At 34.6% G+C, this 26,314-nt stretch overlaps 2 protein-coding genes across 2 annotated transcripts; one reads left to right on the top strand and one right to left on the bottom strand.

Moving 5' to 3' along the window:
- Nucleotides 1-11,089: 11,089 nt before the first annotated feature.
- LOC131958205 (putative ATP-dependent RNA helicase DDX47) lies at nt 11,090-17,313 on the bottom strand. Its single transcript, XM_059323086.1, has 13 exons — nt 17,199-17,313; nt 15,157-15,250; nt 14,799-14,987; nt 14,613-14,684; nt 14,409-14,479; nt 14,116-14,163; nt 13,911-13,982; nt 13,623-13,739; nt 13,088-13,234; nt 12,538-12,614; nt 12,260-12,391; nt 11,372-11,501; nt 11,090-11,272 (listed from the first exon to the last, which is right to left on the bottom strand). Exons 1-13 carry the CDS (start codon nt 17,250-17,252, stop codon nt 11,150-11,152), a joined length of 1,326 nt encoding a protein of 441 aa, XP_059179069.1. The 5' UTR covers nt 17,253-17,313; the 3' UTR covers nt 11,090-11,149.
- Nucleotides 17,314-19,294: 1,981 nt separating this feature from the next.
- LOC131958206 (PHD finger-like domain-containing protein 5A) lies at nt 19,295-24,446 on the top strand. The gene is made up of 4 exons (XM_059323087.1): nt 19,295-19,377; nt 23,371-23,394; nt 23,749-23,915; nt 24,256-24,446. Exons 1-4 carry the CDS (start codon nt 19,326-19,328, stop codon nt 24,343-24,345), a joined length of 333 nt encoding a protein of 110 aa, XP_059179070.1. The 5' UTR covers nt 19,295-19,325; the 3' UTR covers nt 24,346-24,446.
- The last annotated feature ends 1,868 nt before the right edge of the window (nt 24,447-26,314 follow it).

Below are 26,314 nucleotides of genomic sequence, written 5' to 3'. Positions count from 1 at the left end.
TAATTATTTTCTGACTCCTTCTAATAACTAAAAGTTCCAGCACAGAAGGATGTCTGTTCTACAGTATTCATGGGTTGTTTTTTTTGTTAGGTCAGAAAAATATATTGTTGCCCTTAAAGTAGAAAATCTCGTGCAAACAATATTTAAACCATTTAATCCTAGAATCCTTATGTTAAAGATATTGATCTTCCACATGATCACACCACCCCTTTTATTGTACCTATATAATGTATTCTTTTTATAAATATAAAAATGTTCCTGTTGTTAATTGAAAATGTGGCTATTTTTTTTTATTTTCTATCATGATGTTCTATTTACAGTTTTCAAGTGTTGTAGTCATAGCAAATGTATTATATTGGAAAGAAAAATTTAACAAGTATATTGTAAATTAGTGTATCTTTTTATTGATTTCTAAACAAGAGTACTTGAAGTCAGTTGAACTGGTGATGGATTAAGCCATATCTTTCCCTCCCCACCTCCCACTACTCTCCACATTTTGGAGTCAAAAATTTTCCTTTAATCTGTAATAAGTTGAATATTATACCTTTACTTTGAAAGGAAATTGAGGTCTAGTACCTTCTCATTAAAGGGCTATTAAAACATCAGTTTCAAACATTCAGAAAAAAAAAGTGTTTTAGCACTACTTATCTTGTTAGTCAATCATCTCTTTCAGGCAGATATTAATTTGATGTATTGTTTTCAAAGTGATGGCAGCTGTACATATATCTAAATAAGTGCCTTAGATGGTGACACTTCCCTCATTTAGTGTGAATCAATTACTATAATGAACAGCAAACATTTTCTGCCTTTTATTTTTAGCCTTTACATACTTATGTTGTACAGAGTAATCAATAAATAGGTAGCATAATAATATGCCAAAAAAAATGCTACATATCTTAAAGTTTATTTTTTTATACCCTGTTTACCTAGTTGCATGGTTTTGGTGCGTAACAATTTCACCCTATTAGTACTTCAAAAGCAAATAAATAGAGAAATAATAGAACTAATATTTTTAAAAATATACTTGTACTAAAAACACACTGCTTGTAAAGATTAAAAATTTTTTAGTAAGCATTGTTTTATGTTAGTATTGTTTAACTCCCCTTTTTACCCAGCTGGAGTTGTCTGATGTAAAGGGAAGTCACTTGTTAGTAACACTTTGTCCAATTAAGAGGATTTAGAATTTTTCTTCCTGAAGATTAACTGTTTGAATGCATGTTAGACTAATTGAGTTTACTTCCTTGAAAAATAATAGTTTAAACATTGTTGATTTCTTTTCATTAAATAAAAGTAGTTTGTTACAAGAACTATTTTCTAACATTAATACCAAAGTGACCAGTCACAATGCAGGTTTGTCGTAATAGGGCTTGTAATTAGGTCACCTACTTCTCGTTTTGGTACTTGCTAGCTTGTATTTTTGTAACCAAATGTCCACATTTTTATTAAATCGGTAAAAAAAAAGTTATTTCCAGTATTTACCATGGTAATAGTAGTCACGAGATGTGGGCTAGCTTAAAGAAACATAAAGGAAACATAGTTTGTTATTTATTGGAATCCGTAACAAGTTCCCTAAACATATAATTACAATATTAATACAATTATTAATAACCTAAGTCTACCGGTACTTAATTTGATTCTATCATTAGTTTAAAATTTTATAATTGTTGCAATTAGGTTACTCTGAGTATTTAAAAATCTTGAAGTGAGGCCTAGAAACAAATAGCTGCCATGTTATTTTGTTATCAATGGGAGTCGTGCTCACAACAATTAATTTAGTTCGAAAATTTATATTTCTCCCTGGCCAATGAGATTTCTAATTTTAAACGAGAGAGACTGAGACTTACAAGCACTTTATGTGACAATTGTTCAGTAAATATGAAAGGCTATGAAATTGTTATACGTGATGGGCCAGTTGGTCAGCAAGGTCATATTTTCGTGTTACTTTATATGTGCCTGATTGCCAAGGTTGCCTCTAATTAGCCTTAGCTTTTTTTTAAAATGACCTGCTTTCTAGTATTGCTGGACTTATTATAATGACTAGATATTAGATGAACAGTTTAGTGTTAAAAATAGTTGACAAAATCACTTTGTGGTTATGAACCACATTGCAGACTTAGACTAATGTTCATCTACAAACCATGTTTTTTTAAAAGAAGGAATTTTGTCGAAACAATAATTTTAATTTTTGTATTATTATTATCACCATGATAAACAAGGCTGTGTTAACTTTTTAAAACTACAAATTACAATGATTATTAGTTCTTGTTTTGAACATTTTAAGGTTTTGAACTTTCCATGCTGTTGTAACTTTTTTACTCATTGTGTATTAACTTGTAGATTTCTTTATGAAGCAGCTGCTTGCGATTTTATACCTGCGCTTTTAAAAGCAGTAATGTAATCATTTTAGTTTTAAAAATATGTATTCAGACATGAAGATGATTGTTGGATTGTATTTGATACGAGTAGCATGTACTGCTGTTTTTTCTTATGTCACTTTTTAATGTAATAGTTTTAGATTTTTTTTTGTGTTGTAATTGTAAATTGTAGGTGTGATAATGATGCATTTTTTTAATTTTTAAATTTAAAAATCAGTTGTAAACCTTTTTTTGTTTTATTATATCTATACTTTTATCTAAAATGTAGTACTGTTTTTTAATTTGGTGCTTTGCATTTTGTGTGGATGAAGGATTTTGAATTTTTATAATGTAAACCCCTTATTATAATATTAGTTTCCTTTTTTGTTTTAAAAATGTTTGCTTATGAGATCATGTAGATTGTGTGATGCCAATTCAGATTGGAGAAACAATGACAAATTTACTGCAGTGTGAACTATGTAAGCTTCCTAACTTAAGTTTCTTTTTGTTTTGCCTATGAGCTCAGATTAGTAGTTGCCATGCAAGAAATAGTTTGCCCTAAATCTTATATATATATAATTTGCTTGTTGCATCTTCTCCAAAGCTCTTTTATAACATTCCTAAACCTGTTTCCTATTGATTAGGTTGCCGATCAGCAAGATATAAGTTGTCATAAAAAAATAAAATGTATTTTAAAGTCTTCCATTCTTCTCATAGACAAAATACTCATTATACTGTTGAACTAAAAGCAAGCCAAAGTTAGAATTAGCAATTATTATTCAAACTTGTGCATGTTTATACATATATCATTTTTAATGTTTAAACTAGTATTATTTGTCTACTTGTTATGTATACAAGTGTTTTGTTCTTGCATGACATCACTTGAACTGATGTTAAACATTTTACCAAAGCTGGACTTTGTATTCCCCTCAAAAGTAAATATTTTGAAATGCTTTATATAGTTTAGGCCTATGGAAATGACTATTTGTTTTATACCTGTCTGTTTTACTAAGGTTTTTACTTTAGCCTATTTGATTAGCGTGATTCAGTCCTATTTGATTGTTTCAACCTGTGTTACTACCTGGTCAAACACATTGGCCTTTCAGCTGATTCTTTGCCTATCTTGATTGGGGGGGGGGGGGGGAGCATTCATCAATCATGTTGTACATCATTTTCTGTTTAGTGTGTCATTTACCTGTGACCATTGCCTTAGGGATAAACCAGAGTAATCAATGTTTGTAGGCCTTACACAGCTATTTATCTTATTTATCTTAATATTGAACCATGTTGACAAGAGTTGCTAGTACTTAAAAAAAACCACTGATACGTTTTTACAAACTTTTTATTCCGGTCACAATGGTTGTCAGTGGGTTTGTGATCAAATCTTGTATCATGGCTATATCAGTTTTTACCAGAAAAGTGCAATTCTGCCTGCAAGAAGAATATATAACTTTTAATCTATTGAGACATAAAAAATAATTTAAAACACAAGTGGCACTAACTAAGGTAGTTGCAATCACTCAGATGAGCTGGTGTAGGCTGCACTTCAAATGTTAAAAAACTAAATAAGTTTTTAAAAAGTTGCAAAAAACACTAGTGTTGTAGTTTGAATATGTTATAAAGAAATATTAGCAACATTTAGTCCATTTTGCAGAAAGCAAATTTTTTTTCCTGATGGGTGCTCACCCAAGAACAATAAACTTGGACAGGATAATTATAGTCATTATTGTTTTTACAACATAATTATTGATTTAATCTTTTATCTTTGCAAAAGCTAAACTTCTAAAAAGTAAATAAAAACATTTGTTTAAGTTTAACTGTCTCACTGTAATAAAAAAAAATAAAAGCATTTTATGCTAGACATTTAGTTATAATAGAAAAAATAAAAGCATTGTATGCTGAATATTTAGCTATAATAGAAAAAATAAAATATTTCTAGAGCAACCAAGCTAAAGGAAATATGTGTTTATTTTCTTTTTTGATACATGTAAAAAACTGGTTATTTAATACCACACTTAGTTGTGAAAACCATACTAGTAAACCTTAATAATAAATTCTGTAATTTAATTATCATTCTGAACTTACTTTATACTGATTAAAGTTTTAGAATTGCCTGATTTGATTTACTTTGATTAGTTGCAGCTGGTTGAAATGTTATAAAGTTATGTGTTTTTCAATCAGGGTAAAATAAATTTCCTAAAACCTGGGTTGCATTTCTTTCTTTCCAGGGTTATATTTCTTGTCTTGTGTGTATTTCACCTAGATAATTTGTATTTTCTAGTTGTTTTTTTTTTCAGTCACAAAATTGAGTGATGCTCTATTGAATTGTGTTAAGAAAAACAATTGTTGGGTTTTTTTTTAACAAAAATTTTGGTTAACTGTGATTCTGGTCAATGGGAATTAACAATGCTTTGGTATTTGCTCCATTCAATCATTAAATTGAATAAAGTTCATTAGCGAACTGTTTTAATAAGTGCTTAACATCATACAAACTGGTTACTAGTTTATCCAGATCTCCAAATAATTTCTGTGATGTGAATCCAACTACACACACAGTATTACAACACTACATATGTTTATGCTCTATTATGTTAACATTAAAAATGCATTTAGTTTTGTTTTCAAATTGAATCTATCCATTCCCCTCCCCTTGTGTTAAATTACTGTTGAGTCACCTCTAGTCTGTGCATTCCTTGTTGCAGATTCTATCTATATATATAATTCTCTTCTTCGAGCCGTTAGAAAACAAGCTGCAAACGCTCTCCCTACCTCCCCACCCCTACATGGTTTTAGTGAGCTGTGTTCACTCTAAATGTTTACAAGCAGAGCCAACGATTTTAAACGTAGGGGGGGGGGGGAGGAGGGGGGGAGGGAAGGAAGGGGGGTGGGGGTTATGGTCCTTAACGAGCTACTTATAGTGTTTTAAAGAAATATTTTCAGTGTCAGCGTTGGTACTGTCGAATTCACAAATTATGAATTATTGAAAATTAGAAACAACTAAATAGCGGCGTATGTTATGCCGCGGGCCGGCTCGTTTTATATATTTCAAACGTATACACTGGACTATATAGTTATGTTGAAGAATCCATGTATGCCACCCTGTTTTTAAACTAAGATCTTGCATGATTGCTTCAGTTTTAATCTCTTTGGTGTGTGTGATATCATGTGCCCCAGTCAATGTATTTATTTTCTGGAATAAAAATCCATGTGCATGATATAAAACGGTGGATTTTTTTTTTCTTTGTGTTTAATTTTAAAACGGAACCATTAAAAAAAATTAGGTGTCTTCCTGTCAGAGAATTAAAAAATAAACTATGCGGAGTATGATGGAAATTCCAGAAGTTTCCAGACATCAGCATGCAGAGGTAAGCGGATGCCCCCAACCCTCAGTTTTGCCAACAGTGTATTAAAATGAATATATGCATAATTATTCAGTTAAGGGTGCCCCTAGATCAGTGGTCGGCAACCTGCGGCTCTTTTGATGTCAGAATGCGGCTCTCCAGTTCCTTAGTAATTATATCATTTTATTTTCAAAACTCATAAAATACTATACTGTAACAACAAACAAATTTAACCAAAATAAAAAAACAACGAGAATAGGTGGAGTAGAGCGTATATGGACAGCGGACAGCCGCTGGGCACTGTGAAACCACAACTGTGCTGTGGCCAGCCCCGTGGCAATCGTTCCATGTTTTCCAATACCTAAGTGCACATAAAAATGTTAGTGGCTCTTTAAAAATTTGGAAATTTTGTAGATCGTAAGTTTTGGCTCTTGCGTCTCAAAAGGTAGCCGACCCCTGCCCTAGATAATAGTAAATCAATGAGTAAAAAAACATTTCTGTTTATTTTCAAGATTGTTGTTAAAATTGTAAACATTTACTTACTAATAATTTGTCCTAACAGTAGCAGTTTTTATTTCAGTCGTTTTGGCGTGATGATTATAGTAGTAGATCTAGATACATCTTTTATATTCAACTAAACCAGTGGTTTTTAAGTTAGTCACGTTCATTAGGTTACATAAGAGATTTCAAAATGTGTGTATTCATTAATGCCGACCTCCAAGAAGACTTACAAACCATTTAAAAAAAAAAATATGTAGGCTAGTTTTTTTGTGTGGTATTTTTGTTATAAACTTTAAAATACACACGTATAAAACTAGCACTACATAATCAACACGCTGTACAACTAATCAGCAACACTTTAGATTAGTTAGTCATTAACTAACCCTCGTGGAGCATTCGTCGGGTTGCATTTTGAGCAGAGCATACTTACAGGGTCATAGCGTCCTACCAATTATGCGTGGTGTGCTTTACATTACAAGCCTCAACGCCGCACTGGCACTCTTTAGCATCAACAAGACTTACCGCCGCGCAGAGTACTGATCGCATATAGTAAAGCCTTAACGCCGCACCGGCACTCTACTCGCATCAACAAGTCTTACCGCCGCGCAGAGTACTGATTGCATGTAAAGCCTTAACGCCGCACCGGCACTCTACTCGCATCAACAAGTCTTATCGCCGCGCAGAGTACTGATCGCATGTAGTAAAGCCTTAACGCCGCACCGGCACTCTACTCGCATCAACAAGTCTTACCGCCGCGCAGAGTACTGATCGCATGTAGTAAAGCCTTAACGCCGCACCGGCACTCTTTAGCATCAACAAGTCTTACCGCCGCGCAGAGTACTGATCGCATATAGTAAAGCCTTAACGCCGCACCGGCACTCTACTCGCATCAACAAGTCTTACCGCCGCGCAGAGTACGATCGCATGTAGTAAAGCCTTAACGCCGCACTAGCACTCTTTAGCATCAACAAGTCTTACCGCCGCGCAGAGTACTGATCGCATATAGTAAAGCCTTAACGCCGCACCGGCACTCTACTCGCATCAACAAGTCTTACCGCCGCGCAGAGTACTGATCGCATGTAGTAAAGCCTTAACGCCGCACTGGCACTCTACTCGCATCAACAAGTCTTATCGCCGCGCAGAGTACTGATTGCATGTAAAGCCTTAACGCCGCACCGGCACTCTACTCGCATCAACAAGTCTTACCGCCGCGCAGAGTACTGATCGCATGTAGTAAAGCCTTAACGCCGCACCGGCACTCTACTCGCATCAACAAGTCTTACCGCCGCGCAGAGTACTGATCGCATGTAGTAAAGCCTTAACGCCGCACCGGCACTCTACTCGCATCAACAAGTCTTATCGCCGCGCCAGAGTACTGATTGCATGTAAAGCCTTAACGCCGCACCGGCACTCTACTCGCATCAACAAGTCTTATCGCCGCGCCAGAGTACTGATTGCATGTAAAGCCTTAACGCCGCACCGGCACTCTACTCGCATCAACAAGTCTTATCGCCGCGCCAGAGTACTGATTGCATGTAAAGCCTTAACGCCGCACCGGCACTCTACTCGCATCAACAAGTCTTATCGCCGCGCCAGAGTACTGATTGCATGTAAAGCCTTAACGCCGCACCGGCACTCTACTCGCATCAACAAGTCTTACCGCCGCGCAGAGTACTGATCGCATGTAGTAAAGCCTTAACGCCGCACCGGCACTCTTTAGCATCAATAAGTCTTACCGCCGCGCCAAGTACTCGTACTTACGGTACTTTTAACGAGTCGTAGACTGGTCAATAGAGTGCTGTTATGAGTCGAAGGCTGGTACTTACGGTACTTTTAACGAGTCGTAAGCTGGTCAATAGAGTGCTGTTATGAGTCGAAGGCTGGTACTTACGGTACTTTTAACGAGTCGTAAGCTGGTCAATAGAGTGCTGTTATGAGTCGAAGGCTGGTACTTACGGTACTTTTAACGAGTCGTAGACTGGTCAATAGAGTGCTGTTATGAGTCGAAGGCTGGTACTTACGGTACTTTTAACGAGTCGTAAGCTGGTCAATAGAGTGCTGTTATGAGTCGAAGGCTGGTACTTACGGTACTTTTAACGAGTCGTAGACTGGTCAATAGAGTGCTGTTATGAGTCGAAGGCTGGTACTTACGGTACTTTTAACGAGTCGTAAGCTGGTCAATAGAGTGCTGTTATGAGTCGAAGGCTGGTACTTACGGTACTTTTAACGAGTCGTAAGCTGGTCAATAGAGTGCTGTTATGAGTCGAAGGCTGGTACTTACGGTACTTTTAACGAGTCGTAAGCTGGTCAATAGAGTGCTGTTATGAGTCGAAGGCTGGTACTTACGGTACTTTTAACGAGTCGTAGACTGGTCAATAGAGTGCTGTTATGAGTCGAAGGCTGGTACTTACGGTACTTTTAACGAGTCGTAAGCTGGTCAATAGAGTGCTGTTATGAGTCGAAGGCTGGTACTTACGGTACTTTTAACGAGTCGTAAGCTGGTCAATAGAGTGCTGTTATGAGTCGAAGGCTGGTACTTACGGTACTTTTAACGAGTCGTAAGCTGGTCAATAGAGTGCTGTTATGAGTCGAAGGCTGGTACTTACGGTACTTTTAACGAGTCGTAGACTGGTCAATAGTGCTGTTATGAGTCGAAGGCTGGTACTTACGGTACTTTTAACGAGTCGTAGACTGGTCAATAGAGTGCTGTTATGAGTCGAAGGCTGGTACTTACGGTACTTTTAACGAGTCGTAAGCTGGTCAATAGAGTGCTGTTATGAGTCGAAGGCTGGTACTTACGGTACTTTTAACGAGTCGTAAGCTGGTCAATAGAGTGCTGTTATGAGTCGAAGGCTGGTACTTACGGTACTTTTAACGAGTCGTAGACTGGTCAATAGAGTGCTGTTATGAGTCGAAGTCTGGTACTTACACTTACAGTATATAAACTGATTAGTATGCGCCAATTCCCTGTATTATGCAGTTAAATGCGCGCAGACTGTACAGTGAGCCGTTCACATATCAGGAATACTGCGTGTGGATCGTAGTCTTTGTGTAAGTGCCGATTGTCTACAAAGTTCGCGGATGTCCTAGAAGACTCAAAAATAAATATTTTGTTGTTTTTTTCACACGCGCAAACTTGTGAAATTAATTTCACACACTTTTTGTGTATATGTTTCAAATTTGAACCTTAATTCGAGATTCAATGACTTTGCAATGTGATTTGAACTTTTAGATAATTAATTTTTTAGTTTGCTAAATTAAATTAAAGATAGCTATATGAAATACTAATCATTACGCGCAGATTACACAGAATTTGTTGCGTTCATTTGGTGCGCACGTGTGTGCATAATAGTGCGGAATATTATTAGTAGGCCTACTTTACAAATTTACATGAGTTTTTTGAGAAATCGGAAATAGCGAAAATTACTACTTCCGGTCAACGGAAATTACTCAAAATTTGACAGAAGGTAGAGAATCAGATCTTTTACTTAGATGTGAAATGTCATTTATCTATCTGAAATACATCTAGTACTCAAGTACTTTGAATAATTCAAAGTAGAAAAAGTTCTAGGCTTTAATAACTGCAGACCTAATAGTAACGATGCTTATCTATAATAGTTTGTTAATTAGTTGTATATTGTTATAGTTAGTACGTTTACGTCATGGTGTCACCCCCACCCTCTTGTAATTATTGTTGATCTGTACTTAAAAGACTATTTAAGTTTAATAAATCCTCAATGCAACTGGCAAAAAAAGCATTTTTCTTCTGTAAATTTTGCAATTTTTTTTGCCATGGTGTGTGTCATCCCCTAAATGGTGTCACCCGGTGCGGTCCCCTCCCCACACCCCCCGCTACACCTCAGGCAATTGCGCAACACATGAACAAAAAAGGTGCGTATGATAGCTTGGTAAATAGTACTTTATATAGAAAATTTTAATTCATTCATAAAAAAATAATTAAGCATCCAATTTAGTCAAATGTGATGTCACATTGCATTGTCAATGGGTAGTGTTGACCCACTTGCCAAGTCTAAAAAGAAATTGATCAGTTAGAAATGGTCAAAAATTTGCTCGCGAGTTTCGCTTCATGAAAAAGCATTAAGCATGATAGGAAGAAACTTTGACTGGAAATGTTAACGTTATCACTCATTTAAGTTTAAATGAAAATGAAAGATGATGCAACAATTAGTTTTTAACTAAAGCCCTCTCCCCACTGTCAGAGTCCATTGAAATGAGCAGCAAATTATTAAATTTAAATCACAGTCTATGTGCAACTGAAAGTAATTATTAATGATGATAGCCCTGAACTAATGCTAACAAGAAGATTAAGTGTGAATTTAGTGATTAGTGTGGATCACTTGTGAAGCGAGTGCTCACCTGAGAAATGTCTAGAGAGGGGTAATATCCTGCTCATCCCAGAAACATCCAGCTAACAGCAATCGTGATGGAAAAGCCAGGTGAAACCCCATAAAAACTTTTCAATGAACCATCCCAAACATTGGGTTAAAAAAAATTAAGGTGACTTGTAAACTAAAAACATGTTAATTGCTTGGAAAAACTGGTCTGGCAGAGATGGCTGATAAAATCACTATCAACTGCAAGTTTACGCTTCACATAAATATGAGTTAACATTTTTAAAGATCAAACTTGAGTTTGTTGTATGTCCCGGAGACCACCCAGATCTGATGGGTACCTGACTCACATTAGCAAAACTAAGGTGGCTGGGCATAGTGCTGACTGCATCATCTTGTATGCCAAGGTTACTGAAACATACTCAATAACTGCCCCATGTGGATGTGTTTTGTGGGCAAACAGGAAAAGAATGATGACTGTTAGACCACATGGTGTTTAATCACTAATTTAAACCTAATTATTATAAGAACACTGTGCAAACCATTTACAAGTACACAATAATTTATTATTAAAAGAACCAGCAAAATTTATACAAGGCTATTAATGTTTTCTTTTATTTTTAAATTTCTTCCTAACACCACTGGATTCTTCTGTATCATCATCCTCATGCGCTCTTTTATTTTTCTTTGCGGCTTTTCTTTTTTCTTCAGCGTCTTTCATCTCCTGCAAGTAATATGATTAAAATGCTCTTTCATTATAAGACTGTCATAATAGTAAATAAATGCAGGCGTAAGGCTGAAAAATCATTGAAAACGGACTCACAATTTTGGTGTATCTCTGGGCTTCACTAACTCTTTCTACCAATTGCATGACTTCTTCTTCTTCAGTTTGATAAAGGGGCAACTGCTTTTTAATAAGCTCCTCAATTCTCTTATACAGTTCAACTTCGTACCTGTTTGAGGAAACATTTTTTATAAAAGTTAAAACCAAACATTTTAATCAGCGTATGTGAAACACTTTAGAAGGAGACTCATGTAAAAAAAACAGTAGAAATATAAAAATGTGCCACAGATTACTGGGTAACAAATATGACCCAAGTAACATTACAACAGAATTATAAAAATGTATTTCATTGACAGCTTAATGAGTGACAAGTGTGATTCAACAGTAAAAATATAAAATGTGTTTCATTGACAGCTTACTGAGTGACAAGTGTGATTCAACAGTAAAAATATAAAATGTGTTTCATTGACAGCTTACTGAAAGAGAAATGTGACTCAACCAGTAAAATACAAAATAATGTGCCTTAACCCCTTTACCGTGGAAAATTTTTTTTTTTTTTTTTTTGGAAACTGTGTAATTGTTTTTTTTCATTATTTGATTTGTTATGTTGTCCTGACAAAATAAAACATCACGTGATGACCTATTTTTATCATCCGCTGTTGAATTGGCTGTTAGATTAGCCTCCCTCTACATTGTTATTGATTTCCAATGCTATTTTTGTATCAAGACGAGTTAACTCGGGACGCACGGCACACAGACGACTTTTTTATCTGAAGACGAGTTAACTCGTGATGTACGGTTAAGCCCAAGATTTTATATGACGAGTTAACTCGTGACACACGGTAAAGGGGTTAATGACAGCTTACTGAGAAAGACAAATGTGACTCAAATAGTAAAAATATAAAATGTGTCTCATTGACAGCTTACTGAGTGACAAATGTGATAGCTTTGCCTGCCCTTCCAGCCCTAGCTGTCCTGCCCACCCGATGGATGTAGTCTTTAGAGTGTGTGGGGATATCAAAGTTGATCACAACGTCAACATGAGGTATATCAAGACCTCTGAAAACAAAATGGCCGTCAAAATACAAAAAAAATACAATTATTGTTTCTTTTATGTCAATTTTATTACATTTATCAATGGGTCATTAGAATTTTTAAAATTGTTAGTTTTATGGCTAGGAGTACCAGAACAAATTAATTCAAACCTGCTTGCAACATCAGTGGCTATCAAAATTGAGCTGCTTTTGCTTTTGAATTTATTCAAGGCTCCAAGTCTTTTTTCCTAAAACAAAGAGAAAAAAAAGTAAAATGCTTTTTAGGGAAATCTTGCATAATAGTAAATGAATTAAAAATGCAATTTTTATAGAAAGAAGACACTTCACAGATGACCAGGCTAGGCATCAACAATTAGCCTTGCTACTTTTGTTTTTACAAAAAGTTTTATTTTATTTAAGAATATTTTCCCCAATGAGTACAGCTTCGAATGACCAAAACAGCACTATTTGTTTGATATACTTGTACATAATTCTGTATAAATTTGGTCGTTCTAGCTGGAGGTCTCAAAAATTCAAAGCATAAAAAAAATTTCTTTTTAGTTTTCTGTAGAAAAGAACCCTTAAAGCTCAGTTATTGCCCCTTAGACAAAAAATATGTCAAACATGAATGATCACGCTTGTTAACTGTCCCACCTTTAAACAATGTTGTCATGTGTGATGTTGATACTGAAGTGAAACCATAGAGAATAAAAGCTCAAACCTGTGAGAGTTGCCCATTGAGTGGGATGGCTTTAAACCCAAGATTCCTCAGCATGATAGCCAGCCTCTGTGTGTTGTTGCATGTACTAGAGAAAATAATAAATGTGTTCCCAGCCAACTCGTTCAGTATATGCACCAGGTACACATCCTGAAATACAGGGACCACAGTATGAAGAGGGAGTCTGTCAGAGCATCAGATCTACTAAGTGATCACAGAAAGCCTTATGTTCACATAAGCCTAAGACTAAACCCAAACCTAGACATACGTCTAAGAATAACCAAAGCCAAACACTAACCCTAGCTATGATTGGGTGTGTGTGTATGTGTGTAATTTGAGTTACTGGGTGGGGAAGTAACTACTTCTGGGTGTAATGTCTTGCCCCCCCCCCCCCCCCATCAGATGTAAGTGGTAACTAAAAGCCTGTATGTAATAGCAGGAGTCTGTCAGTTAGATCTAAGTGGTAAATGAAAACCTGTATGTAATGTAACTACTAAGTATGTAAAGGACTGAATATAAAATGTTATGGTGAACTGACCTTATACTTGACAGGGATAAACAAGTAGCTCTGTACCAAATTGTCCACAGTTTTGTATTTGTTGTTGATTTCTACTTTAGCTGGATTACTTAAACAGGCACGCTGAAGCTTTTGGACCTGGAATGTTTGTGGAAATTAATAGATAATTTTACTTCCACTGCAAGAAAATAATATTAACTACAGTTTAGATATGCTTTTTAAAAATGTATCATTTATAAAAAGAAATTATTGTAAATCAAGCAAAATAACTTAATATAGTATCTGAAAAACTGTCTATTAAGTACATACCTTTTTAGTCATGGTAGCTGAAAACAGAAAGGTCCTTCTTTCTTTAGGGATAACTTTTAAAATTTTATCCACCTGAAGTCATATGAGAACAAGAATAAATTTAAATTTTTAAAAGCCATACATAGCTTATTATTATTAATTTGCATACATTAAGAGTATAAAATATATTCATTGTATGCCCCAAACAATAAAATTTTTAACTCACCTCTTGCTCAAAATCCATGTTCAAAATTCTATCCGCTTCATCCATAACCTGACATGTACACAAAAAGTTAACAACCAAAGTTTAGTTAGTTATATTTCATTCTTTTAAATTATATGGACCCCGGGGTCACCCCTCCCCCCACCCAAACTAGATTTTCCTCTCTTTTAATACCCAGTTTTAACAGCCTTGGTGTGTGCACCCACACTTGTAAACAGTTTCAGGAAATTATCTTTGCTTTACACCATAAAAACTGATATTAATGGAATTTGAAAACTCAGCTAAAAACTACATACCAAATATTTTAAAGATCTCAAACTAAAGCCTTTTGTGTTTTCTAAATGATCAACAAGCCTTCCAGGTGTAGCTGAAAAAAAAATTTCAATTAGGATTAATTATTTTCAATATAATTATCTTTGATATATAGAACAGAAATTAAAATGCATAATTTAATTAAACAAAATGAAGAGTGATCAAAAGTGTTTATTTAAAAAATTTACCAATGATAACATGTGGCTTTTTGGCTAACATCAGGGCTTGATCAAACATGTCAATACCTCCAACAATCACAGCTACAAGAAATATATGGTCAAATTAGATTCAACATCATAAGTTTAGAAAAAAATATATGAAAACACGGTTGGTTAGAATTTTAAAAAGAAAAACCACGCCAAGCTCCAGCTTACCACACTTAATTCCGATAGTAGCACCTAATGCTGAAAACTGTTCGGAGATCTGATAGGCCAGCTCTCTTGTGGGGGTCAGGACAAGGGCAAATAACCTCTGAGGCTTGTCAAGAAGAGCCTGAAGGATGGGCAGTGCAAACGCACCAGTTTTTCCTGAACCAGTCTCAGCCAGCCCAATAACATCTTTCCCTGTGGATAATCAATTTATCTTTGTCAATTAAGAAGAAACGTAAGTCATGCTGCTCTTACAAGCTGATTACAAGTTATCATTGCTTATATTTCATAAAAACTATGTACTAAACACTGCCCTATGTGTCTTAGGGAAAAGATGATGATGCACTTAACTAATTGTTGTTACCTTCTAATGCAAGAGGAATAGCTTCCTTCTGAATCTTGGATGGACGTGTCCATTTCAGCCTCTCACAAGCTTCAGCTAGTACATCCACAACTCCCTAGTGGTTATAGAAAAAAAAATTGAATAAGCAATAAATAACAAAATATAACATACTAAATGATACCATGAAAACATGACCCACCGAAAAATGGTTAAGGCACAACACTGTGGTTGTGGCATGAGGCCACATTGGGGATTTATTTTGCAAGGGATACACACAGCTGAATCGAAACATCGACAGTTTGTATAATGAATTAACAAAAGTATACTTTGCAATGAAACAACTTAAATTAAGAAATAATTTAATATAAAATTTTGCGAGGCAGCAGGTCTATCATTATGGAGATGGATGTGGCTCATTTTTACAACTAAAAAAGGCAACTAGTATAAAAATAGGCCTATATTTCTATTTGGCTTAAATAACTAACAGTTTATCAATTAATTAATAAGTCAAGTTTAGGCCATTTTAAGGCTAAAAAATTAGCCTACTTTTAAATAACACAACTACTACCCGGAGCTAACTGCATATCACCCAGCCTCCCCGAGGCCCTTGGCTAAGTGAAGCAAAATGTATGCACATGCGCAAGCATTCTTTGTGTATGGCATTCAAGTGGTCAAAACGACTCCATTACTTTTGGCTTTTTTTTCCTTATTGAAAGTTTTGAAGGGTTACTTGTTAGGCTTACCATTAAGGTATTATTCAGTTTTCATTATCAAGCCTAGACTAGTGACTAGGCATTGATTAGGGACAGTATTTCAAACTGTTTCTTTCAGACTTTTTCTCTGGGGGCATTTGAATAATAATAAGGCTGATTCTAGTCGGAATAAGATACGCATGCGCAATGGAGAGAAACTACAACTTGCCATTGCGGCGATGTTTCGATGGTACTGCGCATGCATGTGTTTACAACCGCAGAACCCTAACACTAACACCAACCCTAATCCTATCCCTAACCCTAACACCAACCCTAACCTTAATCCTATCCCTAACCCACATTCTAACCCTAACCCTAGGTTACTGCGCATGCGCAGAGCTATCTTTTGCAGACTAAATGGGGAGAAAAATCGGTAATCCCTTAGTTTAGCGTCGGAAATTATCGGGTAATGTTTGTTGAGTCTCGGTAACTAGAGTTACGGTAAACCATGGTTTATTTGACCATTGAAATATAAATAAATTGAAAGTCGATTGTAGTAAATTAATGTTTTAATTTTTTAAGTTTAATCGACAAAAGGAAACAAGAATAAATATAATAGTAGATTTAAATTAGTAGATCTAAAAAAAAACATATATTAATATAAATATAAATAATGAAGTCAAATGTAGGCTGATAATTTAATGTTTTTTGCTTGCAGCGGATTTGGTACCATTAATTAATTAGATCTAGAATCTAGATCTAGCTAGATATCTAGCTGCTAGGCCAAGTAAAAAAATCTAGATTACGAAAATAGTAAAAATGATTACAAAATGTAAAAATGATTACGAAAATAAATCTATCTAAATTTTAAACATTCTGTATAAAAATAAAAGATGACACCAAATAAAGTATGGTTTACAGTACTTCCGGTGAATTCCGGAAGTGTGTGACAGACTTTGGCATTGTTTTACTGTTTTTTACTGCTATACGATTCCGGAATAATAACCGACGCTAAACTAAGGGATTACCGAAAAATCTTCCGAGTAGTCACTTCGTAATAATAAATAATAATTCATTAATAATATCTAATTGTCTGACGGTTGGAGTTGTTGGCTGATGGTATTATTTAGTGGGAATGTTGTGGTTGGATCATCACAATCATGAAAAATATGACAATTCAGAATTCACAAACAGTGAGAACATCCAATGAGAATCACAACTCCTCTCAATCTCAACCTGCCTGAATCATTGTAAAATTTGATTCAGTTTCATTACTTTCATTTCAGTAATTAGATAGGCCTGGGTATGACCTTAGCCAAGTTGATAAAATATTTTCAAAAGAATAAAATATATTCTAGAGATTGGACTTACTAAATCTTTAAAAGAGACATCAACATCACTTTCTTCCTGAATCATGTTTATCATTTACCATGCATGGACCAGGTTGATTATATTTTTAAACAAAGTGTCAGTGTAATTATCGAAAAGTGTCAATCTAACCGATAAAAATATATTAATTAAATTGCCTATATACGAGTGTGTAAAACACTAAATTAAAATTAAAGACACTATTTTAAAATTAAGAACAGTTTATACAATATACTATATGTAGTCTGTATGCCTATATGTATTTTAGATTACATAATTAATTATAGGTGTGTTTGTATATCATTAGGCCCTAACTAAAACATAATTTTTTTTCATAAAAAAAAAACGTTTTAATAACAAGCTTTTATGTACTAATGCACTAAAAAGTAGAAAATAAATTATAGACTACTATTTGAATAACTATAAAGAAAAGCGTGGGTCTCTTCCTAAGCATTAGTAAAGGTATCCAATAGATTAGGGGTTCCCAACCTTTTTTTACTCTAGACTAGAGCACATTCTAAAATATCGGTAGGGTAGCGGGCACCACCTATTTTAAATCGACAAACTCCTTCCATAACTTGTCATTTTCCCATAATTTACTTTCTTATAGTCATAATGTATTTATAAATAATAAAGAAAAATGTTTCAAAATATATATGTGCAAATGGCACTAGCCGTTCCAGGCTATCGTAAATAGTGCAGTCTGGCTCGCCGCTAGACAAGTTGGGACAAGTATCGAACATATTTAATAAACCTAGGCAGTAAAAAAATTAAAACTGTAACAAACGAATAAAAATAAATCATATTTTAAAATAATGTTTATGAAAAAAATTCTGTCTGTGTCGAATATAGTGAGAGGCGGGCACATACGAATCGTTCAGCGGGCGCCATGGCGCCCGCGGGCACAGGGTTGGGAACCCCTGCAATAGATACTAAAGTGACCCACGCTTTTCTTTATAGTTATTCAAATAGTAGTCTATAATTTATTTTCTACTTTTTAGTGCATTAGTACATAAAAGCTTGTTATTGAGACGTTTTTTATGAAAAAAAATAGTAGATTACTTTACATGTTTTTATTTACAACAGAGTTTCATTACTAAAAACCATTGCGCGCTTATTGAACTTGATGACACGCTAATGAACGTGATGACGCGTGTGGTGTGGTTGAATAGAAATGCCTACTAATTTGGTCAAAATTGTAATTAATTCATTTAAAAAATTAATTAGGCATCCAATTAAGTCAAATTTAATGTCACGATGCATTGTCTTCATGTCTAGACCCACGTACCAATTACGAACCGTATCTGTCAAGTAGACGTGCCTGCAATTTCGCTCCGGCGTTTCGATCTAGACTGACGACAGACTGACGAGGAAGTGAGTTAAATAAAAGCTTGTAAAAAAACCATAAAATTAACAATATGAGCCTACACAATCAAATTTTATTTTAAAATTCTAGGACTAGTTGAGATTAAATTCCAAAAATTAATGATCAATTCAATCTTAACTGTACCTCTGAAAGTTGCAGGTTTTATGATGAATTATACGTGCTTTATATTCACAATGCCAAACATATTGCGTTAAGCCATTATGTTATTATATCATAGGTAATAATATGATATCTTTAGTTCACCACATATCCGAGACAATAGTATATCAATCTAACAACGACCTTCACTTATATCATATAGATCTATATTAGTTAGGCCTATAGGAAACACACAAATAAGCAGTGATTTTTTTTTAAAACTGGATTTTTCTTCAACTACGGAACCACATTAGCAACAATTGTTAAGCCTTATTTTGTGATTAAAAATAAACATTGTATTAATATACGGTATTACTGTGTCAACTTGACAATCCTATCATTCTAAAGTGAAGATATTGTGCAAGACAATAAAGAAAGAATAAAGAAAATTAAAGGCAGTGTTACATATAAAACATTACTTAATATTATATAACTACACCAACCCCTACCAAATAAAAAATAGTTTAATAATAAGAGATAAAACACCAATTAAAGACACACTCCCTAATATTAATAATCAAAATGAAAAATAAATGGTTGATAACTATTTTACTTGTTTTCATCTGACTTGGGTATTTTTCGGAAGTTAGAGGAAACGTTGTAAAATGGCGAAGCATCATCCTGATTTGATTTTTTGTAGAAAGCAGCCGGGTGTTGGTGAGAAATACGTTATTTCTAAACACGATATGGTCCTTATTTATTATTTAATGCATACCTTATGTTTTATTAGTATGAAGTGTAAACTTTTACAATTTAAATTTTATCGACATTTTTCTCCAGACTCATTCTCATCATGGTCCAAATGATTGGAAGTGGGGAAACAAAAACGAAAAAAACGGCGTTTAAAACGTTTTTGATAGAATCTAATCTAAACTTACACACTAGTGTCACTAGATCTAGGTTTTGCTGTGTTATTAGTTTATAAGGTTTAGGGTAATCTCACGATATAACTTCGTAAATTATCTGGTAATGTAAATGTTTGTTGAGTTTCGGTAACAAAACATTAATTTTAAATTTAATTAATGCACTTGAGTATCACTTGACTTTATAATAATTAGGCCTAGAGCAAATTACACTGTCCGGACACACACCGCGAAAAAACGCAACTTAAAACTTCCATGCGGTCTCATTCAGTAACCGCTTAACATAGGAAGGAAAAAAAAGTATCATATCTATCCGCAATCATTCTACTTTAATAATGTGTGTGTCATTTTGTATTCATACGCATAGAACTTTAGCTATTCTTGTTATAGTGACTGGGGGGTCTTAACATGTGTTCGGACACATGTAATACAATTTCAAATGTGTTCGGACACCTTTACCCGTCATCGGACAAAGCACTTTTTGTTCATTTAGAATAATTTAAAGTCAATTTAATGAATAAAAACATATATTATATGCATTTATATTGTGTTATTGATTGTTTGTGAGGTAATTTTAATAGTATAAAACCTTTTTCCCACACTCCCAAAGTTCATCCCATTCAGCCATTGCGGCTCGCGCAGTACGCTGCTAAGCCAGCCAGGTCACATGATTCCCCCTCCTCTTTCGCATTCCACTGCATTCTTGACCTTATTTTGACCCTTTCCCTTCAATAACCAGCCCCTTTTATGCTCTAAATTCTTATTTAATAATATTTTTGTGTTGCTGTCCGGTCCCATGTAAGGTCAAAAAAGTTAGCGAACACCCCTTTTTTATTGTTCAAGCACAAAATAACCCATTAACCTTGACTTTTACGATGTTCCATACATATATAGAAGCTATTTATAGTGTAACCTTTTAGCTAAGCGTTGATTGGTTCAAGTTTTGCCCCTAAGTCCAACCCTAGGTCACTTCATCCGGCTGGTGTAAAAATAGAAATGTGCGTACCATGCAACGTTAAAAATTTTCTAAAAATAATTCTTGAGAGAGGAAACGGAAGTACTTGACACGGAAGTGTTCATAAATGAACAGTTTACGTGCAGGCGCCGTTGTTTCGCATGAGACATGCTAATTAAAGTTTCTATGAGCCAAAAACCGACGAAGTGTTCGGTCCCATGTAGTGTTCGGACAATGTAATTTGCTCTATATCTTTATATTTATTTCAATGGTCAAATAAACTATGTTTTACAGCAGGGGTCTCCAAACTACGGCCCGCGGGCCGAATGCGGCCCGCGAGGTCCTCTCATCCGGCCCGCGGAGATCTTTTTGTCAACAGAAAAAAGTTTGTTGGTGATGGCTGAGGAACTTTGCCTAGAAAAATCAAAGACATGCCTGGATGAAACAGGCCCCAGAACAGATTTGATAGTTAAAGCGGCACTCGGACTGAAAAGTTTGGAGACCCCTGTTTTACAGTAACGAATGTTACCAAAACTTTAAATTAAGTTAACATCACAAATGCTTGAAGCTGCTGCCGCCGCAAACACATGTTGTATTGTTGCAAAGAAATGTATTATTACCACCACCTACAATACATTTTTTCATCTTTTATAGGCCTAGGCCTTTAGACCGTCTATATCAATTTTGTTCATTTTAAAAAAATATTCAGGGATGTGACTTTTCCGAATTTTAGCGGAAATCCGATTTTTCCGTTTCAATTGCGATTTTCCTCCGCTGATTTAATTTTCGCCGAATTTTTCCGCCGACTTTCAATTTTGTCGATTTTTTACGAAGTTTTTAAAATTGGGAAAAAAAACGGAAATGTCTTCTACGGAAAGGGCTGACATGCTCATTCCACTTTTTCGTACTTAAATTTAAATCGACAACTACTGTACTTTGGTCAAACGGACACTCGAACATGCGCATTTCTTTTCGATTGGTCGATTGCGCTAGGTCTAATTGTGCTAGATCAAGATTAAATGTAGATTAAGATTCGGAATTTCGGCGGACTTTCGAATTTTTCAAAGCACACTTTTTTAGTCCAAATTTTCCGCTGATATTTTCAGTTAACTATTTATCAAAAACACGGTAAAAGGTAATCTAAAATAATGCAGTTATTCAATTAAAACTTACATCTCTTAAGCCTGGTAATCTAGCTATCGATATAGCCTAATTTACCTATCGGTATTTTAACCCGCCTAAATCTAGAGTTTCTCTCTGATTCTATTTTATTTCGCAATCTCAAATAAATATGGAAATCCTTGCAAAAGTTGACTATGCGGACTAGACTAACCCGCCCCACCTCGTAGCAACGGTGGCTCTTGTGACCTCACCTTGACCCCAAGTACGTGTTCGGTACTGCTTGTGGGGGGGGGGGGGGGGGGGGGAATGACGTCACAGTCAATTTCAAATAGCTGTTCCTGCAATACGTATGTTTCGTAGGCCTTCAGATTAAAAAAAAATACTAAACTCAACGTGACTACGACTGTGTCTTGTTTGTGGAAGAAAAAATACGTTCATACTGTTTTTAAATTTTTAATAAGGGGTCTTCCATAAATAACGTCACACTCGTCATATTTTTGTATTTTAAAAAAGTAATGTTAGAAACAAATGCATTTTAGCCGCTATTAGAAAACTGTTGTAAAACATTGTAATGGAAATTGAATAAAATACCCTATGTTGGTCGACCTCAGTCAATATTTTAGAAAAAAATCGATGTTTAAAAAAAAATTCAAATTAATTTCGAGGGGGGGGGGGGAGCATTTGTTGGCTGAGGTGTGACGTCATTATAGCGGGGGGGGGGGGGAGTCTGGCTTTTGTAGGAGAGAGGGAAGGTAAATATCGTCAAAAAAATGTGGATGAGCCCTAACAATTTAAAGCTATTCCAAAAAAAAACCATAAATATCGATGTGGCTTGGTTATCATAATGATTAAGTTTGGTTCACACATTAGACCCTTTCTAATTTTAGCTAACCTGGTCCATTTCATTTTTCCATCACATGAACCTAAAACTTTCAAATTATTGGCTAACTAATTTTAATCTAGGCTCTTAACAGTTGAAGACATATTTTTACCAATCCAATCTTTAAAAGAATATATATTAGGCATCAGGCCCCCTATTTAAAATTGAAAACAGGAGTACATCTAGAATGTACACTAGATTAGTACAGTTTAAATTAGCTGAATGGTAAAATAAAACTTAAATGCTACTTTTGTTACATTGTAATTTTTAAAAAGTTGTTTATAAGGTAAACATTAAATTGCAATTAGACAAGACTTTCAATGTTATTTTAGAGTAACATAAACTTCTTGTATTTAAAATATTAACTTCATTAAACAATTAATTAGTACAGTAACAGTATGAAGCTGCTTAACTGCGATAAAAAGTAGATAAAACATATTGAGTTAGTATCCGAAGAAAATTTCCTAATTTTTTTTCCTGGTCTGGTCACATCCCTGAATATTATAATTCAGAATACTTGATAAAATTATGTTTTAAATTGTTTATTTCTACTTATACGCTTTTTACACAATACAAAGTGTTACAGATTGTAAGGTATTGGCTTTACATTAACAAATGTGAATATTTCTCCTGCTGACAGTATTACCCCAAGCATGTTTGTAATATTGCTATTGTTCAGGCTATGACCCCTCAAACATTGGTATTTTTCTAGCGTAGAAATGGGTGATAATGTTTAGAATGTCTAAAATATTTACTTTTAACTATGCTGTTATCTGTAATAAGTTACATTTAATTTCAGAATTTAATGGTATTCATTTTTAATATTTCAGCTATTGGAAGGTTATGTGAAAAATGTAAGTAAAAATTGCCTATAGTTTTAATTTATAGATACAGGTCTAGCAACATTCAACTTAATTTTTTATTAGTTTTTTCTTTATACTTTAGTTGTCATAGGTTAAACCTCCTGCTAGCTAGATTTTCATTTGAACATCAATGGACATGATCATTATAAGCTATCACATTTAGTTATTCAGTTATTACATTAGTGTGTTAAATATCTACAATACCAAAATTTCATCATTGGATGGTATCAAAATACATACAAAATGTTAGATGACTAATCTTTTAAAACAATGTAATTCAGTTTGGCTTTAAAATAAATTTAAATGGTTTTAATTTTTATAGATTTTATTGTTCATATAATCCAGGTGATGGAAAATGTGTCATATGTGACTCCTATGTCAGACCTTGCACACTTGTTAGAATATGTGATGAGTGTAATTACGGATCTTATCAAGGCAGATGTGTCATTTGTGGAGGGCCAGGGGTCTCAGATGCATACTATTGCAAGGAATGCACGATCATGGAAAAAGATGTAAGTACAAAACAATTTAGAACTTTCGTACTATTTAAATATGATACCTCATGTTGATTTTTTTCCTTCAAATTCCTGATGCAGTGATCTTGATTTTAAAACAATTTCCAGCTTTATTGCACAATTTTATGTGCAATTTTAGTCCATACACACACTTCATGTTGTTAATACATTCATAATCCATTGCTCAAGGGTAGATCTTTCGTTGTTAATGTTCAACTTAATGTAATGAATACCTTTGTAAATTAATATAAATATTTTCTTACATTGTCTTTGTTATATTTTATAGCTTTTTAATAAATTTGCATGACAATATTTCCCTCATTTTATTTGTCCACAGAGAGATGGATGCCCAAAGATTGTAAATCTAGGAAGTGCTAAAACAGATTTGTTTTATGAAAGAAAGAAATACGGGTTTAAGAAAAGATAGTATAGAACTGAGGCATTTTATTTTTTCATCTTTCTACCTACATCATCTTTTAATCATTATGTTATTGTTTGTATATGAAAAATAAAATATGAACAATTGTATTTGCATCGTATTTCATTGAGTATTTTCTTTTTATTTTTTTTTATTTTATGTAATTCTGGTTTTTTTATATAAATAATATATTAATGCACACATTTGGCATGAAATATGAAAAGTCGAAAAATTTGGAACCAGCTTTTCAAGTCTATTACTATTACATAGCAGGAATTAGACTTGTAAAGTAAGGAAGTTTAAGAAATATGGGATTGTTCTTTTTTTTTTAAAAATTATTTGATAATGTTCTCTGCATGCAAATTAAATGGGCCAGTTAACTTGTTTATCAGTAAGTGTTAAAAGTAAATGCATGTCAGTTTGGTGTTTCTTAGTGCCAACATGGTTTTCATTTCCTATTTACATCAAGTCTGTGTGTAAAAATAATTTTTTGACCTGAAAATGGTAATGCCAATGTGATGCAATATTGTGTGGGGATATGAACACACCCATATAATTAATCAATTGAAATCAAGGACATCCTGTTCTCTCTTTGGCACCGATGAACGAATCTTGCTGACCTCATCTCATGACGTCATTAATCCGCCAAGGAGGAAAAAAATGATTTTTTTTTCTTCATCCCCTAACTATCAATCAAATGATTATTTCAGTAACATTTAATTATGCGGCAAACGCTGTTAATTAAAGTGAAGCTAGTTAACGCTCAGGTAATTATCATGCCTAAAAATCTCAAGTTTATAATAAGATTTAATTAGTGGTGTTGTTTGGATAGGGCGTTTCTCAGGGGGGGGGGATTTTTCTTTACAACGTCGCGTAGGCTATGTTGAATTCCTCTAAACAGCGCGTGATTTTGGTAGCTATTTTTTCTTGTGAGATTCGTCTCCCCTATTTAATAAGATGACAAAACTCAAGTTATCTCCCTTTGCTTCAGCTAAGGCCGAGTAGTAGTAGTAGGTTCTATCTCAAGTAGTTTAATTTCTAAGAGGGATAATTTTATAAGTAAATGGTCTAACTACCTCCCCTGGTTTTTGAGCGTGTGTACTGTTTGGTTAGCGAGATTTTTCAACTTTTTTTTGGAAAAGCATAAACATCCAACATGGAAGTTGATGAAAACAAACAGTCAATATTAATCGTAGTATTTTTAAAAAGGCTTTTTGTCAGATTTATTTATAAACATGTACGTTCTAAAGGAATGACGACGCATTTATATTAGGGCTAATTGCGTGGTGGGGCGGATGGTAGGTGTGACGTCATACGTGTCATTTACTTTTTATAAATAGCATCGCGTGTGAGGTGAGCTCTTTTTAAACTTTTTTTTCTTCCAAAATTGACATCTTGCCTGTGAAGCTTTCTGTTTACTGGTTGAAAGTGCAGCTTAATACAAGCCCAATATAGGCCTGTGTTATTACACACGTTCTTAGAAAATGGTTATATGGTTATAGTTTTGTGGCGTTATATTTAAAGAAAAAAATATTTTTTTTTAAAGTGTGTTCTACAATCTGTCTGTAGGGTTTAAATTGCCTGGAGGCCTATATACTCGGGCGGGGTTTATGGACGCCCAAAATACAACTGTCTCACGCAGTGGCGTAGCCAGGATCGTCTCAAGGGGGGGTCCAATTTTTACCCGGGGACAAGCTTTCGATTTGCACCCCCCCCCCCTCAGACTTTTGATTTGCACCCCCCTCAAACTTTCGATCTACACCCCCCTCATACTTTATATATATACCGAGGGGTCTATGGGGGGAGGTTATGACCCCCCCCCCCCTATCCCCCCCCCCTGCCTACGCCACTGGTCTCACGTTTATCTACAGCATTAAAAAAAAAATTGGCGAAGACGCTTTAAATTGAATGCTTGCTTCGATTTTTCAAAATAGAGAACATTTTTAAAATAAAACCCCACAATTTTACGTAATTAGAA

Source organism: Physella acuta, unplaced genomic scaffold (assembly GCF_028476545.2).
Source record: "Physella acuta isolate Inbredline_101_S28 unplaced genomic scaffold, ASM2847654v3 ptg001300l, whole genome shotgun sequence".
Taxonomy (NCBI): domain Eukaryota; kingdom Metazoa; phylum Mollusca; class Gastropoda; family Physidae; genus Physella; species Physella acuta.
The sequence above is the reverse complement of the archived record's forward strand: the minus strand, read 5'-3'. Positions and strand labels throughout refer to the sequence as shown.

What these genes read in the sequence shown, in the direction of transcription:
- LOC131958205 (XM_059323086.1), bottom strand. Translation starts at nt 17,252, where the DNA reads ATGATAAACATGATTCAGGAAGAAAGTGATGTTGATGTCTCTTTTAAA. An exon ending in CAGCTACCATGACTAAAAAG is followed by an intron (nt 13,740 to 13,910) that starts GTATGTACTTAA and finishes CAAACATTCCAG; the next exon opens with GTCCAAAAGCTTCAGCGTGC. An exon ending in CCCAGAGATACACCAAAATT is followed by an intron (nt 11,273 to 11,371) that starts GTGAGTCCGTTT and finishes TATTACTTGCAG; the next exon opens with GAGATGAAAGACGCTGAAGA.
- LOC131958206 (XM_059323087.1), top strand. Translation starts at nt 19,326, where the DNA reads ATGGCGAAGCATCATCCTGATTTGATTTTTTGTAGAAAGCAGCCGGGT. An exon ending in TAGAAAGCAGCCGGGTGTTG is followed by an intron (nt 19,378 to 23,370) that starts GTGAGAAATACG and finishes TTAATATTTCAG; the next exon opens with CTATTGGAAGGTTATGTGAA. An exon ending in TGGAAGGTTATGTGAAAAAT is followed by an intron (nt 23,395 to 23,748) that starts GTAAGTAAAAAT and finishes CATATAATCCAG; the next exon opens with GTGATGGAAAATGTGTCATA.